This window comes from Triturus cristatus, chromosome 6 (genome assembly GCF_964204655.1).
Source record: "Triturus cristatus chromosome 6, aTriCri1.1, whole genome shotgun sequence".
NCBI lineage: Eukaryota > Metazoa > Chordata > Amphibia > Caudata > Salamandridae > Triturus > Triturus cristatus.
Genome location: NC_140589.1, coordinates 518,058,700 through 518,076,980, shown reverse-complemented (window position 1 = coordinate 518,076,980; position 18,281 = coordinate 518,058,700). Strand labels below are relative to the sequence as shown.

Here is an 18,281-nt window from a genome sequence, read left to right as displayed (position 1 = left end):
TTCACTAGTTTCGGGAAGAATTCGGGGTTCCGCATCAACTGGAGCAAGTCCCTCCTCTATGTCCTCCATGGCAGCCCCCCCAGGCTTCCCAGCGACTGCCCGCTCACCGTTGCGGAGGACGGATTCAAATACCTCGGAGTCTTTGTCACCGTGGACAAGACTATTCTGTATGAAAAGAATCTACTGCCACCCCTGCGACGGCTCCAACGTGACTCTAATACTTGGCAGCAACTGCCATTGTCCCTGTTGGGCTGTGCGGCCCTCTTCAAAATGATGGCACTTCCTAGATTTCTCTACGCCCTCCAAAACTATCCGGACTTGGTACCGAATTCTTATTTTGTGGCAATAGAGGCGGCGCAGCGGGCCCTCCTCTGGTCCGGAACACCTAGAATAGCGCTGCAAAAACTCACACTGGGATGGTACGATGGAGGGATAGCCCTCCCAGATATCCGCAAGTACTACTGGGCCGCTCACTTGTCGGCGATCAACCAAGGGACGTATAGATGGTTACTCCCAGGTGGGAATTATAAAGTCGCTCTCTACTCTAAGCCTGGTAAACATCAGCTCACAGGACCGACGAAACACTCGGTGCAAATATGGCACGCGGCGCATCGTAAGCTAGGTTGGTCCAACACTCTGACCATGGTCACCCCCCTGGGGGCGTCGGAGAGACTGGGCAACCTGGGTCATACAAAGGGGTTCCATAGCTGGGACCTTATTGGTATCTCACAGGTCAAAGACCTGTGGGGGCCCAAGGGGGTCAGATCCTTTGCTTACTTGCAGGACACATACGACTTAGCACGCACTGAATATTTCAGGTATATGCAGATTAGGCACTCCCTCCAATCCAACATACCACCAGGGACTAAGCCCCCACAGGCCTCCCCACTCGAGGACAGGTTGCTCGACGGACACATGCCGGAGCATGCCATCTCACTCACATATAAAAACTGATAAATAATCCTCCTGATCCACTCGAGTCCCTTAAGGAGAAGTGGGTGGCCGATGGACTTGAGATCGATGATGAGGAATGGGTGAGTGCGCTGGCATCCCCTAGGGAGGTGGCGATTTCGGCTAGACTTCAGCTCATACAACTTAAAATATTGCATAGAGTATACGTCTCCTGCACTAGACTGCAGGCGATGGGAAGAGGGGGGGAGGGGCTCTGCAGGCGGGGCTGCGGTGAGACTGGCTCTTTCTTCCATATACTGTGGGACTGCCCGAGTGTGCGGAGGTACTGGAGGCGAGTGGTGTCTTGCATGCGGGAGGTATGGGAGGTAGACATACGCCCAGAGGCTAAGAGATGCCTCTTGAACATCTGGGAACCCACAGACTTACCTGCAAAAGGGAAACTCTGGATCACACTTGGGCAAATGGTGGCAAAAAGAAACCTCGCCCGCCTCTGGGGTGCATTCGCTCCGCCGAAATTGGCCGAATGGCAAAAAGACATGGATTGGTGTATGCTGCAGGAGAAGACTGTGTATACGGCGCGAGGGTGCCCCCGAAAGTGGGGGGAGGTGTGGTCAAATTGGAACGAATATAGAGGTGACATCTGTGAGCCTCCGCAGGCCCGCAGGTCCAGCTTGGAGACTATTGACTGAACTTATTATGCTTTTAGAGTAAATTCAAATGACATTTTGACCCACACTGTCACTGTATGTTACCGGTGTTGTAATGACTCTACTGTTTAAGTACTGACCATTTTGTGGCCTTGGTTTTATTTGCAAATAAAAAGAATTAAAAAAAAAAAGAAATACTACTTATGAACAAAGTTCTGCTCTAGATCACACATTTTGAATCTTGATCTTTACCCATGATTATTACTTGTTTGTTGGATCATGTTTATTGGTCTGTTGACTTGACCCATGGCGGTTACTTTCCTCACTTTGTGAATTTTCACAGTTTATACCTCTCCTAATTATGTTGTGATTGTTTCTTATTTCATTTCGTCTGTAAAGCACTCTGATACTCTCACAGGTCATGTAAGCCCTGTATAGAGCTTTATAATAATAATAATAATAATATATTAAACTAGAAGGAGAAAGAATAATAGTACCCAAGTCACAGTGCGAGCAGCGGAGGGCATTAATCAAAATGAAGCAATCCGTACTTGATCCATGCACATCACGAAAGAAGAGGAAGTGAAACTGGCACATACTGGCGGGCTAGGAGGGAGGCAGCAAATAAGAGTGACAATGAAGCCAACAAATAGTAAGCAGTGGGTGGACTCCTCAACATCCTTGTAGTAAACCATATCTCTTGCAAGGGACAGCACTTGTGCGCTGTCTTTGGCGAGACCTAAAAAAGGCCTAAGATAGTAGTAAATGTACTCCTGCCCACCCTTTGAGTAAGTCCAGCACCACACCTAGTCACTTGCAGGTACTGCAACACACTTGCACAGAAAATGATGGAGGTTTGGGAATTAAAATGACAACCCATAATGTTAAACAAAATAAATTAATTTGAATGTTAAACTACCTATATTTTTTAAGTGTTAAAAGATGACTTAAATGTATTTTTTATTTTAAATGTATATTTATTAAAAAATAATTATATAGAATGGTTAAACCTTTAATAATTAATAAATAATTAAAAAATAATTGTGAGATGTGATTTTGGAATTTTAAATAATATATTACATTAATATTTCATTTAATTATTTACCAAATATTAATTTTTAGTTGATCTGCTATAACATTTTTATTAGTTCTAGGTTAATAATTAGTTTAAGTTAATTCACCTATTTTATTTTACATTAAAATGTTTTATACATTTTTAATAATTATTAAACTTTATTGTTTTTCCCTATACTTGCCAATATGGAGATCTCCAACCCCATGGAGGAGACCTGCCTTCATGTGAAAACTTACCAGAAGTTGCTTTACATTTATAAATCCTGTAAGGACGAGACTCGGCCTCTTTCTGGATGGTAGAAGGACACAAATAGCTCATCATAAGACAAATATATGAAATTTATGACTTCCTATGGATGACCAAGTCGCTGAAAAAGGTTCGGTATAAAGTACTGGAGTGGATGTTAATAAGGAAAGAACAAATATTTAGTTCTTATGCTATTTCATTATTTAATGCGTCCACTAGACTGTAAGATATCACACTAGAACATCAGCTGCTATTGGATAAAGATATAGTGTGCAGATGGAGAATTCATAACTATAGACATCTCACAGATTATATAAAAATAGATATATGGAAGAAATGGATAGAGATTGAGCCACATCTCTGCATTGCCAAAAGCTCAATTCAATGTTCCTTTACTGAAAACTGTTCCTTCAAGGGTCCAGTGGTCTGACGGACGAAGAGAGAGAGTACCATCTTGGACTGTGTGGATGACGCGATGAGCTGAGCGAAGGGTGCGAGGGAGTGATTCTAAGGGGCACACGCATGGTGATACCCGCCAAGCTATAGAGAACAACAGTGGATCTTGCCCACCAAGGGCATCAAGATGTCGAGAACACAGAATCCTGGTTGAGGTCAAAGGTATGGTTCCCGGGTGTGGACCGCATGGTGGAAGAAAAGGTCAGAGGCTGCCATGCATGTCTGATAACGGGGGCTGAACCCCCCCCACGCTTCCAGTCATTACCGAAGCACCTAGCAATACACCATGTGCCAAGATAAGCATGGAGCTTGGAAGCTTCCCGGATGGGAGGCATACCGTGGTGATGGTGGACAGTCACTCCAAATTCCCGGTGGTGGAGGTGGTGGCCTCAACAGCGTTTGAAGGCATTAAACCTGTGATGGAAAAAGCATTTGCACTCCTCGGAATGCCTGATGAGATACGCACAGATAATGGTCCACCTTTCAAAGGACAAGAGTTCCAGGAGTACCTGAATCTGCACAACATCTGTCACCGCAGAGTAACACCCCTATAGCCTTAAGCCAACGGGGGCGTGGAAAGATTCATGAGGACTCTGAACAAAGCATCACGAATTGGAGTTGACCAGGCCGAGGATTTGAAAGGGTGTTTACATCGTTTCTTAAGGGCCTATCTCCAACCTCATGCAGCGAGTCGTGAGAGACGTGCTCCCCTCTAGTGAAAGATGGTCACCGGCGGTATTAGACCCGGTGCGACCCAGACTACAAGGCAACGCACCAATGACAAGGCCAATCAGCAAAGGAGGGCCAAGCCAACTGAAATCTGCAGGGGAGATTACGTGGTGGTCAAAGATAGAAACCCAGGATCCAAGTTTCGGACACCCTTTGAGCGAGAGCTGTGGGAGGTTATCCAAGTAAAGGGATCTATGATCACCGCGAGAAGAGGCACCCATCAGATAGCTAGGAACGCCTCCTGGTTCAAGAAAGCAATAACCCCTGTTGCTGTCATGAAAGAAGGGGCTGGGGAACCGCTAGTCAGTGGGAGTCAGCCCGATGGAGGTAACGGATGTTACTGGGCCCACGGTGGAAATTGGCGAAACCCCAGAGAACATGGTCCAGAGAGCACTGGAAGAAGCCAGCCCAGGCCCGGAGGAGATCCAGGTTCCCTGAGGAGGCTAACCGTACCGACTAAGAGCCAACCCCCAGCCATGCACTCGATTGAAAGACTTTCTGTGTTAACCTAACAAGAACTGTGAGCTGCATCGTGAATATCCTGGACTTTGCTCAGTTTGTTATATTAGTTTATTGTGTTGGTCTGTTGTTTTAGTTTGTTGTTTAAACACCCGTTGGTTATATGGGATGTAGTGAGCCACCTGGCCTCCACACTACATTGTTGCAACCTCAACCTCATATAAATAAAGCGTGACGTCAGTGCTCGTGGCTGGCGGCACAGATGGAACTACTGTGTGGTTGTGTCATTCTCCATGCCCGGCAAGTAGGAGGCCACCTGTGAGTTACCCCCTTACCCAGTCTCCTCAGTCCTCCATAAGTATTGGGTCGTACTCCCATGTGCCCCATCACAGATACGAGTTAAAATGTGACAGTTCTCAAAAGTGGACCATAACATACCTTAAAGAGTTGCCGATTTTCCATGATCACTGTCAAAGGGTTCCACCTTTCTTAGAACCAGCGGCCACCATTTTCCCGGCTTCGCAACAACGTCCTGCCTGCTGTAGTAAAAAAAAGGAAAAAGAAACAATTTCACTTATGTGACGTGACGGGCGAAAAGCAAAGTGGCTGCAGCTGAAGTCATGATGCTCCGGAAACAGGAAAAAGAGTACTCCGGAATAAGAGAAGAAGAATGAAAGTGGAAGGTAACTGTAGTTGGTTGGTGCTGGTCTTAGAAAAACGGAAGTGAGGTATCGCTGCTTGAACCATTTAGCAAGCAACAAGGAAGAGCGACTGATGAACTGAACCAATGGCAAGGCAGCAAGCGGGACATAAGCCCTTTTCCCCTACTACAGGTCATCCTGACAGCGCATGCGCTGTCTAGGCTCAACCTAAAAAGCAACTAAAGACAGAATTCCTTACCCTGTGTGGCCGGCTCAGAGAACTCCAAGAAATAAAAAAGAAAAAGGTGGCTGTTAGTTAGCACAGATGGTATGCAGCCTTATCATTATTCCCTACCTCACCAGTTTCAGAGATTTTATTAACTTAGGTTCAGGTTTAAAATAGCCCACTTTCTAGTCTCTTATCCAAGTGGCACTTACTGTGACTCAGAACTTGAATTATGCCCTGTGACTCCTGTACAGCTCAATTTACGTTCTTTTTTTTTTTTCTTTTTTTGTAAGTTATACGTTCTACCACGGAAACATTTTTTAATCCCATTGCTTAGGCTTCTGAACATTAGAAGGTGTAGGCCAGCCTTACTCTGCAGCTGCTGCAGACCTAACATATTTTCACAATGGACCATACATTTTTCTCATCTGTAGTGACTGAGGAATATGGTGGGGAAATAATGTTTTTTTCATGAAGTTGTTTGCATCTGAGCTGTTTCAATTAAGCATCTGTTTTTTAATGTCATTTTATGGTGTAATATCTGCAAAGGTTAATCAATTGTTGACAGTATCCATGTTACTTCATGTGAAGCTACTGCAAAATGAAGATCGAGTTACCGGACTATAAGTTGCAATGCTGACTCATAATTATCAACTTTGATCTAGTTCTTTAGTCATTAAAAAAAATAAAGGAGTAACAGTTGTATGCACATTTCTAGGTGACAGGCACACCCCTGTAGCTTTGATTGACACACAGTTCCCCACAAATTATACTTTTTAGATGCTTGTAGTGCATAGTGACTGCTAGTCCATATGTATAGTAGGGTGACAACTATTTCCATACCGCTATAGTCATTCTCCATTGGGGCGCACAACCAGATTCCTAAGAAGAAACTGAACTGGTGGAAAATGGAAATATTCAAATGGTGAAAGTGAGTTTATGGCAAATGTGATCTTGCAGAATATAATATATTAGTTTATGGCAGTTGTTTGAGGAAAACCTGGATCTAGAAGCAAGCAGTGCTTTATGTATTTTCTCACAATGTCAACGTTGTGTGCCTTTTTCATAATTCACTGATCTAAAGTTTAGGTAGACACCGATGAAGGGCTTTGGTACCATTGTACACTTACTGGTGGACCTCTGATAGTATAGTGCAACAACTTTCCGTTACCATTGCACTAGTCTGTGAAGATCTCTATTTGCACTATAGAGCAACTGCAGCTTTCCATCTCCATTGTATTCTTCTGTGCGTATATCGCAACTGCAGCTTTCCATCTCCATTGCTCATTTCTGTGAGGACCTTTGTTGGTAGTGGAGGGTAACACGATTTCTATTTTCATTGTACTCTTATGTGAGGACTTCTGTTAGCTATATAGTGCAACAAGCTTTCCGTCTCTGTTGCACCTGTAAGGACCTCTATTGGTAGGATAGCACAGCTCCAGCTCTCCATCTACATTGGACAGTTCGTAGAGGACCTCTATTGGGAGTGCAGCACCACTGCAACGTTCTATCTTCATTGTACTCTTCTGTGAGAGCCTCTATTGATAGTCTAGCACAACTGCAGCTTTCCAACTCCATAACCATTGAGTGAGGTCCTCCATTGAGGAAGGCAAATGAATAATTTCAGTGAAGTCTAGTTCAAGGGGCTGCCTTAATGGAGAAGATAACTTCAAAGACATTCTAATGGGGTACTAAGTCTTCTTCTGGAGACAGGAATTAGTTAGGCGGTCCTCTATTGGATCCCAAAACAAACAATCAAAGGAAAATTCCAAACATCAGTTTATACTAACATTGGGGACGAGTATCTCTTCTTTCTCAAGGCTTCAGACACCTTAGTGCTAAGCAGCTCAGTTTGTTCTTGCGTTAGAAGACGCGGCAAGGCCGCAATCTGCACCTGGCGAATCCTGGCGAAGCCTGGTGTTATAAAACCGCAAGTAGCCATGCACCCAGCCACGTGCCCAACCATGGCCTCACAGTGATCATTGTCTCTCACACTGCTGTAGTGTAGTATTGCTTTCCTCCGGCCTGACTCAGGCCTCAGCAAACAGCTGCTGTGCTGATGAGCACACAGTCGTTAGCTGCCCTGAAGTTCGGTTTGTATGGCTCCATTCTATAGCACAAGCATTACAGAACAAGAAATTGAACAAGGCCTGCATGTTAGAGGGTTCAAAAGGACATTGAATCCACGAAGAATGGGCTGCAGCAATAGCTGCAGTAGCCTCAAGGGTTGGTATTGCCGCAGGCGCAAACACAGTTCACAGGGTAGGGTGCACATTGTGTTGACAGATAGGAAAAAAGCATTGGTGCTGCCAATGGATCTGGTTTTAATATGATGTTGTATGGTAATGTGAGGCATTACAAGTACATTGTACGGGAATCGACATGTATTTGTATGGAAGCAAAGAACGGTAGAATAAGATTGGTGTAGGTTAAAGAGGTCAGGTGACAAGTGCATTGCCATGTCAGACCTACAAACAAAATTAACACAATGATCACAGTTGCTTGGAGAAAGAAACTATTTATCAGCCAGACATGTTGGCATTGCCAATGCGGGCTCGTTAAGTGCCCTGTAACATTCCTATGTTATAGACATTCACACATATAATTCAGACAGAAATGTTTCATGTAAGTTGCAGAAAACACAAGAAAGGAGGTGTTTGCAGTTTCACAGTATTATGAACATTGTCTTGCTCTTAAGGCCCTATTTTAAAGGAAGTTGTTTCACAGGGTTGTACTTAAGAATTGAGTGCATAACATGAATGTAATAATCCTACCTGCTGTGTGCCATCCAGCGTCATTTGTAGGAAAAGGGCAATGCTTTTAATTTATTTAGCTGTAAAAAGGTTATTTTATTAGAATTTGCAAAATACATACATAATTGCTGATTTATTGCTTTTCTGCTTCAACAGGATTATTTACCTTAGGTTAACATCAGTGCTTTTTGTTTTAGATTTCAAAACCTGATGAGTTTGATATAATGCTTAAAATACCGATTGGAAAAATTAAGTTGGAACCTTTTGATGGAGCTGGAGCCTTTTACCGTGTATCATTTGAAAGGAATTCAAATGAAAAGAAATTTGTAAATTGTGTTGTCGATGGATGGTTGTCAGCGACTAGCATGCTTGAAACACTCAGGTCACATATAGTAAAGAAATGTATTGAAGGTAAGATCACACACAAAAAAATAAATGAACTGAAGGTTAATCATTTTTCCATTTAAATGGACTTGTTGCTGGGCTTGATTTAGTAGTTTTTTGTTTGGTAATAAAAATAAAATGCATATACTAAGTTAATTTATCACAAATTGTTAAAAGAATGTTTATGCAGAGTGCAATATTCCTACTTTATTTGTTTTCCAAGAACACCTTTTTAGTAGTTGTAAGTATAAAAATCTTTGGAAAAGGCTTTAGTTTCAAGCATGGAGTTAGAAGATGCCATCAAGTCGATTAACTGGATATACTCCATCTCCACCCTGAATCACACTTACAACTGGTTTGGATCCTTTTTGGCTATAGTAACTATAGAAGTGTTGTGCAGTTTGAGAATAGCAATGGGCTTACTCTTTTGTAGGTGGATGCATGTCTGTCCCTAAGCCCTCCCAACCCGCAGTCTTTTAATATACCCCATTTTCTGGCCACTCTCTGGTCCCTTCCGCTTTTACTATTAAAACGAAAACCTACCTGTGTTGAGAGCTCCACGGTCTAGGTGAACATCTGCACACTTAAGATAGGTGAGACAGAGGTGTACACCTCCTCAAATAGGTTAGTGAGTAGCATTTTGTAGTATGTTAGTAGTTTTTAAATAGGCTCCTCAGTATCTTAGGCTATCATTTTGGCTACAGTTCATTGAGTGATTAATGCTTAAGCCAGAGCACATGAAGGCAGACCAGATTAGGCAGCAATTAATTTAGAAGATTTTAGTACACCACTTGGTATCATATGGAGATGCGCCACAGCAGTTTGTCCAAGGACAATGTGTCACTCTGTATATTGGGTATATATCATTCTAGATGGGCCTTCCCTAAATGCGTAGTCGTTTTATGGATACTGATATGCTAGGGGCTCCTCCCGTGGATGATTGGCATATCTCTCTTCGCCTTCCAGGAGTGGTCACCCCCCCCCCCGAACCAATGTAGTATGCTACACACCTGAGGTGTGGACATCTGTGATCGCTGCATTGCCTCCTGGCCTTGCTGTCTGGGACCCTGAGTTAGAGTGGGAGCCCGCCCACTCCTCCACCTGACTTTGGGGTTGTAGTTCAGTTAGCAACAGCCCCCATGTTTCCATATCTCATTCGGCAATCCCATCTGTGCACACTATCCATAACCGCCTCTCCTCAGCCACCCCCTATTCATGCATATCTGCCATCCACTTGCGTACTGTGGGTGGTGCAGTATGCGCCCAATGTATCGCAATACAACGTCTAGCGTGCATCAATTTTAAGTGTGCAAACCTATGTTGCATTTTGTTATTCGTCTTCAGGGTCAGCAGGACCCCTAGTACGCAGTGCTTAACAATGCTCTCGATACGGAGACCTATCGCTTCTCTGAGTGTCTCCAGCACCCTTTTCCAGTATTGCTGAAGCCTGGGGCAGTCCGATGTCATATGTATAAAGGTTGCTGGTTCCATGCCGCAGCAAAGGCACTCTGCAGAGCGCCTCATGTTAATATGCGCCAGTCTTTGGGGTGTCAAATAAGTGCGGTGCAGGTAGTTAAATTGTGCGAGTTTAAAGCGGGTGTTGCTGGCCACGTTACACACCTGCTCGAATGCCCTCTTCCACTCCGCGTCCGTGAGCGGGGTCGGCAAGTCTGTGGACCATCTCTCCCGGACATGTGTGACATCGACTGTCCGATCGGCTTTGAGTGCCCCATACAGGATTGAAACCTATGTGCACAGGAGACACGTGGGTTGAAAGCATTAAAAGTGCACTTGAAAAGAGGGGAGAGCTGTGGGCTCATATCTAAACTGTATATAGCCTCTCGGAGAGAGAATGAGTTTGTCCACTCACCCGCGTGGGATAAATGGAATGCTTTACTAGAGGCCCCCTTGTCACGAGAGGATTGGGTTGTATGTTGCAAACTAACGGGGCGTTTAACAGCCAATTGCAACCTTCGAATTATTCATTTTAAATACTTGCACCAGATCTACTATACCCCTGTGAAATTATTTAAGTTTCAGCTACGAGTTGAGGATCGATGCCCTAGGTGTCGAGCTGGAGTTGTCGTGGTATACTAAAGTTCTGGCAAAGGGTAAAGGAAGTCCTCTCTGACATGACAATGACAATGGAAGTGGCTGGCTGTACACCTCAAGATTGCCTGCTGGGACTGTTAAAACAAACGCCGCATCATCACCGGGTGGACTCTGCTGCTCACTGCAGCCGGATCATCGGGGCCTTGGAAGCCGCCCCGGAGCGGCGCATCATGTGCGGGGCAGCGCGGGGCTCCCCGCGGCAGAGGACACCGTTCATCACCCGGACTCTGCGTCTCTTGGCGGCCGCCCTCCTTTTGCAGCAGGTGAGGCACTAGGGCCACCGTAGGGCACCCCTCGAGTCGTCCTGCTAGGGGATGCCTGGCGGGAGGCAGCGTGGCGTCCTACTTGAGGGGGTTCCCCCCCCCCCCCAATTCCGGGCCGGCACGGAGCCCCTCGCATGGTGAGTATCGTGGGCTTCGGGGAGGGGGGGGGGGAGGGGGCGGTGGGGGCTTGGGGGAAGCGGTGTGTGGTTGGAAGGGTGGCAGGGTACATAACCTAGATCCGGTTACTAAAACCCCACCTGCACCTTAGCACAAAGTTAAAAGTTCCATTAGAATAGGACCGATAATCTTGCGAAGGGGATTTATTTCTTTTAACCTTAGACCAGTGGGTTAAGCGCCTACTTGTTTGTTAAACTTGCACCCGTCATAGGCTGGTAGCAAGTGCACTTTTTGGCGAAAATGTAAGTATGGTGTTGGCGGGGCCTCCGGTGTCTTTGTGAGCGGTCAGTCTAATTTACTCAGGCTCAATGGTATGCAGTGCACACATAATACATTTAATTGGAGAGTACCGGCACTTCTCAGAAACAAGCAGGTGCTCTGGTACAGAGTACCTGCACTTCGATTTTTCCAATGCAAGCACTGGTAGTCTTTATTGGTTAAGTGGTTTGGTGAGATTCAACTTGGCCCCTTATCTTCAGAGCTTGATCCCTCGCTACTTGACCAATGCTGTAGCAGGTTCAGCTCGGTTTTACCAGCACAGCTGCAACCCATCTTTGATTGCTTGTGGGTAATTGAATCTCCGTTAGCCATTATCAGCTCTGCCAAACGGACTCATTCTGCATCCCCAGCCTCCCTGTGCAGCACACGGCCAGAGAGCAAGATCTTCATCTTCCTGCCACTATTGTCTCTGAAGCTTCTTATTATGGCGACCTCTGTTTTCAGCTCTACTGCCCCCCAAAAAGGATGAATCCCTGGGGGAAGTGTACAGCACCATACGGGAGCGGTGCCTATTGCCCAAACTGTGATCCCGATTGTTCAACAGATGGTAGTACCCAAAGGCCAAAGGGAACTGCAACTGACAAGCAATAGGCCCTTGCTGGATATGCAGAACACTGATGCAGCCACTAATAAGACTGTTGTGAACCTTTCACCATGTACCAGCCCTTATGTTGTGATACTGACTGGCATCCCATTACTGAGGCATAACCAGACGGAATCAGGGGACCCATATCTTAATAAAGTTACCTATTGGTTATCTAAGAACAGAGGATTCAGAATCACTTTCGCATTCTCTAGATTCCAGTCCATAGAAATTGTCTTCCGTGAGCACCCGTAGACAATAATATTTTTTTCAAATCTTGTATTTTCAGTGATCTAACCACCGAAGGCCCTGCTTTTATATTAAAAGCAGAGCTTTGGACTATACTATTTCCCACTGAAATGCAATATTTCTCTGCATGTGTTCCCAAACATGGCCTGTCACGCAGTTTGGTGCTTACTTTCCCTCCATGTTAAAGAACAGTAGTTGTTTGAGTGCCTAGGCTAATGTGGTGCATAGCTAAATACATATAAGGTCCCGAATGCGAGACCGATTGCATTGCAAATGCTTGTTTTAGATGGCTATTGAGTTCTTGTAAATTGTTGATTTTTCTTTCCGATATGTTTGGCAGCACTTAGTTATTTCTTTATATAGTCTTACTGTACCATGTTGCTTGCTCTTAAATTAAATGTCAATAGAAAGGGTTATCTACTTAATGCATAATTGTATTAAGACTGGGCCAGTGAAGAGGGCAGCCACCCCACGAGTGTTCAACCCACAAATACTGATTAAGACCGCAGCACTGTGTATGAAACAAAAAGCACATTAATCACACGGAAATCTTACAAGCCGAATAACTGTTCGTAAAAAGATAACATTCGCTTTAGAAAGGGAGTGAAAACTAGCAGAAGGGCTCCAAAATTATTCGGCGATAGCTGTACACAGGTTACATTCTTTCCCTCTACTGAATCCTGTCAAAATTACTGATTTATGTTTCTGAACAGGACAATCTGCATGAAAACAACAATCCGCACGAAAACACCGCCCTCTGTGTTAGCTCCCATTAGCCCTCTCCCAGTTTTGGCTGGAATCAGACACACAAAGTGATGGGTACTGCCCCATGCTAGCTAGTTAATTCATTCATGCATTGCTAATGACAGCTGGCGCTTCAGAATCACTCAAAAGTCTACTTATCTCAAAGGGCTCCAACCAGCGCTGCTTTCGGAAAATATTAACTCTAGGAACCCACAAATTGGTTGTGAAAGTGTGGCAGAGAAAAGGGGGTGGAGTCACGAGGGGCGGAGCTTGAAAAGCAGTGTCTGACAGTCAACATGTACATTTATTTAAAAAAAGAAAATCTGCTGCAAAGAAAATGACAACAAGAACATCAGTGAAAGTAGATCTAGATTAGAGTACTCAATTGCATTTTTACATATCTCACAGGGTTAAGACACGTGCTGCAGAGATCCTTGTGTGCCCAGCACATAGTGACCACACCGTCATCCGCTCCACTCAACACGCATGCACAGACGACACCCAAAGATTACACTGACACATTCGTTATGGATGAAGAACTGCTGCAGGTTTATTTCATACAACATAAGTATGACGATAAGTGGGTTATCTTACGGGCGATCCAGGGCAAGCAGCCCCTCGCTGCTCCGCCCGCCTTGCGAGCCAGCACACACGGTGGGTCGATGCCCGGCAGTGCGGCACATTTTTTTCAGATCCTCCTTTGGATCACGTGATCTGTCTAATACTCCCTCCCCTTTTAACGGGGGCGGAGCGTGTTATGGCACACCCCCGGTTGGTCAGGCCCCCCAACCGCCCGAAGGACTAACGGGGCGCCGTTGCGGTCTTCCCAGAACCTCCTTCGGCTCCCGTACCTTGGCTTGGGCACCCTTACTGTGCCTGACAGGGGTACCCTTACTGTACCGCCTGTCGCAGAGGTACCCTTACTGTACCCTTCTGCCTCCAGATCGCCCTGTAACTCCGCCACAGCTCTGGGGAGGCTCCCGTCGCTGCCAGAGCCCCTCCTTCCTCCCTTCGCTGTTATAGGTGCCCTGCCCCTGCGAGCTAGCTTTAGTGGGCTAACTTGGATCCTGTTCTGTAACCCGTAAATAACAGCAATAATTTGCAACTTTACTCAGAAACCCAGGGCAGACTAACAAAGGGATTTCTAGAAAAAGCGAATTGACGCAAGGATGTCTTTTTGCCCCACTGCTGTTCAGCTTATAAGTGAATGATGTTCCTAACTTTCTTTGCGATGCAACTGCAGATCTTCCTACCGTAATTGTGTGAAGATCCAAAACCTACATTGTAGAGCTGAGCCATGGTTTTTTTTTTTTTTTGAAATTCTTCAATCCATCTATACCCTTCATTCCTTGAACATAATTATATAAACAATGGAAGAATATGTACTCTGCAGGTAAAGGTGGGTGTATTTTCGGAAAACAGAGTTTCTTTCCTAGCACGAAGAAGGTTACATGTTCCACTTTGTCTAAAAAAGGTGATGTATTGATAGTGTTTATGGTTCCCGAATTGCTGCTGCTTCGAGGTTTGCAGGATTTCTAGGCAGGGCCAAATATTGCAAGCGGACTGCTTATCTGGACGCCTATATTATGACTCCGGATAAAGCCAATATGACTGACTGACTAACAGCTGAGAATTTGCTTCTGAAGGATACAGATCTTTCAGCTCGAGGACCAAAATTTGTGAACGTTTCAAACTCCCTAGGCTACAGGAAAGACTGAGCGAAGGAGAGCAACACCTAAATCCACTTCTCATGTTGGAAAATATGGCATGGGTAACAAGGCATAGATGAAATTGGCGTTTATGGACATGAAATCCTATTGTGATATTTCAATTGGGCCAAATTAGGGTCCTTTCTGGCTTGGAAGTGTGTTTCCAACAGCTACAGCACAATAAAGCAAGATGAAGGTAACGTGTGGGTTAACTGCCTTCCCTACGTTTATAAACACAAGCTGTCATCACGGGTATCTAATGACGGGATGGGCACTTAAAAGCTGTGAACATCAGACAGTATGGGGGCAACAGCCTCTGTCTTTAAACTCTCACCCAGCACACGGAAAACATATGCTCACTGTCCCTGGCTGCTTCATGTCACCGTCTCTGAATGGTTAATGCCACAACCTTGGCTAGTGACAGCATTACTGGCAATGTTTCGTTGAGACAATCTCCCCTTCCTACAGCATGCTAATACAAATCAATGAAAATCGATAAAACAGCTAACTCTGCCGTATTTACCTTTTCGGCCATAAACTCCCTACTTTTGCTTCCTTTCACATTGTATTATTATCCTATTGTTTACTTCAAATGACCAATATCTCAGCAACATCTCCTTGTTTTTGCCTCTCTACTGCCAATAATGACCTAGCATTCTGGGGATCTATCCTAACTAACCAGATAATACAGGTTTTATTGAATATTTATTCAAATTAAGTTACATTAAATTGGATGATGGAGTCTTATTCTGGCTTTTTTTTTTTTGTTCAATAGTTCATATAAACTCAAACTAAGATAAATATTATTGAAATATTTCGGTTCATTCCTACTTTTTAATTTACTTAAATTAAAGTTTATTTCCTGAAGACGGCATGTAATCTGAACTAATATTTATAGAAATCAAATCAGTTTCAATAATGAATTGGCTCAGCACCTCCTTCCCTAATTCAAACCTAATGCTAACCACAACAATTATGAACCTATGTGCAAATGCGATTTTTTTTTTTTTTTTTTTTTCCCCCTTCAATACAGGCACTGAAATTATTTACCGTTTGTTATATAATGTTGTTAGTTAATGTTATTGACTGATACAACTTGAACTGCAATTTCTTAGAATTGATTTTGTAAAACGAGGTAACCTTATCTCACCTTTAACCATAACTATTAGTCCAAAATATCGTTAAACTTGTTGACTTCTATTCAATTAATTTCAAAATAGTGTAATTTCTTTTTTATTAATTGTTTATTCCAACAGTGTGGCTTGCTGTCACCTTGTGAAACAACCTGTGTGGTTCCATGAGCCGTTTTCGAATCTCACAGTTTATGCATAAACACATTATGTTCAGCTCCTAAAAGAATAGGAAATCCAATCCAACATTTGTTATGTTCTGTTATACTAAATTTGTAGGGCACACGTACCAGATTGGTTTCCTGACGCTACTCTGAAACCTGTTAGAGTGGTATGTTACTCATATACCTGTCTAACTAGCCACGTTTTAGGAGTTTGCGGGAAGTCATGAGGTCTGTGCAGGACCTAATCTCTAGAGGTAGGGAGTTCCAATATCTGGGACCTAGTGTGATAAACCTTGTTCCACCAAAGTGTTTCCATTTAGAGGATCCCTGGGGAACACCACATGTAGTTTTAATCTTGGGGGTCGTGACGTGGCCAAGGTGAACATTTCACGTCAACACATTATCGTAGAATGGATAAAAGAGAGCAGGTTTTTTTTTTTTTTGTTTATTCCAAAACAAAATTACTTTCGAGATTTTTTCCATAACCACTTGATGTGCCATTGGCTTGACTATTTGGCAATGTCCTTTTCTAAGGAGTACAGCTCTCAGATATCATTCACCCAACACAGGGCATCCATGAGCGACACCAAATATCTACCGCTGGGCTTTACCTTGCCTCCCTGTGGACAGGGAGAATAACCTTAAAGATGTTATGTATGACACACAAACCGAGGCCTTCCGCCTGTCTCAAAACAGCTCAGGCTGCTGACTTTCCTGTATAGACTAAGCTGCCACTATGGCTAAAGATGAAAGGCAGCAGCATCTCTTGACTTAAGCGTGGAACTCACAATAATAAATACCTTCAAGATGTTATGTATGACCGGTGGCAAAGAAAGACAGAACCTGGGCATAACCTCCCGGTTTCCTACGGTAAAACAATAATTATCTTGCACCAGAATCAATTGTGCCACCTGCATCCATGCCCTATCATCTGTTGCTATGCAGATGTCATCCAATTCAATGACGTGAGCGACATATCAACCAGTTCTTGCGCCTTTGTGGGAAACAAAATTCCATATGCCGGGATTTCCCCACTAGTACCCATGATGCTGAACCTGGAAGTGTAAGGCACACATGAGGTTCGACAATCGTCTCAATGCCAGTCGCCATATTTCCAACTTATTAATATCATCTGAAGTAACTGAGGGCACTACGAGGACCCGTGGGACGGAATAACGGTATAACGCCATATATGAATGACACCGCACTCTGATCCTATGATTTGCGTGATCATGGCCCACTTTGGTGTGGGCAGACCCCGCGACGTACCACCATGTGTGATTAGCTCAAGTTGAACAATGAACCCCGAAGTCATAGGTCTTTGCTTGAGTTGCCCCCAAGCACCGCGTTTCCTTCACCACAACTGCACATCACGTGTGAGGTGGCTGCATCACTGCGAACGGGCACACCCCGTGGAGGATAACATTTAACACGTGGCCATCTTAATCCTGCTCCTGCAGCTTAACTACTGGACTTAAGGGCTTGCGTTTGACCATTCACCCAAGCGCCGCCATACTACCTGCAAGTAGACATATGACAACATGTGACAGACGGCGATGACGATGGGGCGCCCTGCCGCTGTTTCTAAGCTTTATGCTATTATTTAAAATTCCCATGTCCACGACACGTGAAAACACCAAGGCAGTCACTAAAAGCCAAGTAGCGCAAGGCGCTGCTCTCCCACCAGAGCCCCAAACGACCCACAGGTCCAAGTCTATATGAGCTGCAGTGGCGAGTTTGCACATGGAGGCCCAGCCCGAACACAAGGGGGGTGGGGGGTGGGGGCAGCAGCACCGCTACGGCCGCAGAGGCACCAGGTCACCTTAACCGGGCTCACCCAAAAACCCGCGGACAGGCCAGCAGACTCACTCACACCGAGACCAGCATGGCCTTATACAAGAACAAGCTGACGATAAAGAAGAATCAAAACGCCGCGGCACAGTGCCACCCGGGGGCATAACCACCTTATAACACTCTGTAATATACATCCACAAACAATAGGGTGTTCGTACGTCGACCAACAAATAAAAGAACATATCGAAACACTCTAGCCAAACCTGCCAAAGAGGTTGGGCATTGTCATTCTGAATGTCGGTGATCACATTGTATAAAACGTCCACGATCAGCAGCGGGAAGTAACAGTGCCAAAGTAGCAGTTTGTGGCACCATCGCAGTCTAACTCGTTTCAGCGTGACCAATAAAGACCTCTATTTCGAAACCAGACTGTTCAGCCCCACCCAAGCCACCACGTCCAGTACATCATCAATCCGATGCGTAGATGGACATAAACCCTGTCCACACACAAAATGCAGAGCAATCTCAGCTCTGGACACATCACCCGAC

The 18,281-nt window shown here is 44.7% G+C and overlaps 1 protein-coding gene across 4 annotated transcripts in view; it reads left to right on the top strand.

Annotated features, from left to right (window-relative positions):
* CGAS (cyclic GMP-AMP synthase) overlaps positions 1-18,281 on the top strand; it is a 222,844-nt gene that overhangs the window by 71,822 nt on the left and 132,741 nt on the right. For all 4 annotated transcript variants that reach the window (XM_085610943.1, XM_085610944.1, XM_085610946.1 and 1 more), the window contains exon 2: positions 8,342-8,555. In XM_085610943.1, coding sequence (XP_085467069.1) covers positions 8,342-8,555 — 214 coding nt within the window. The remainder of the gene's footprint in view (positions 1-8,341; positions 8,556-18,281) is intronic.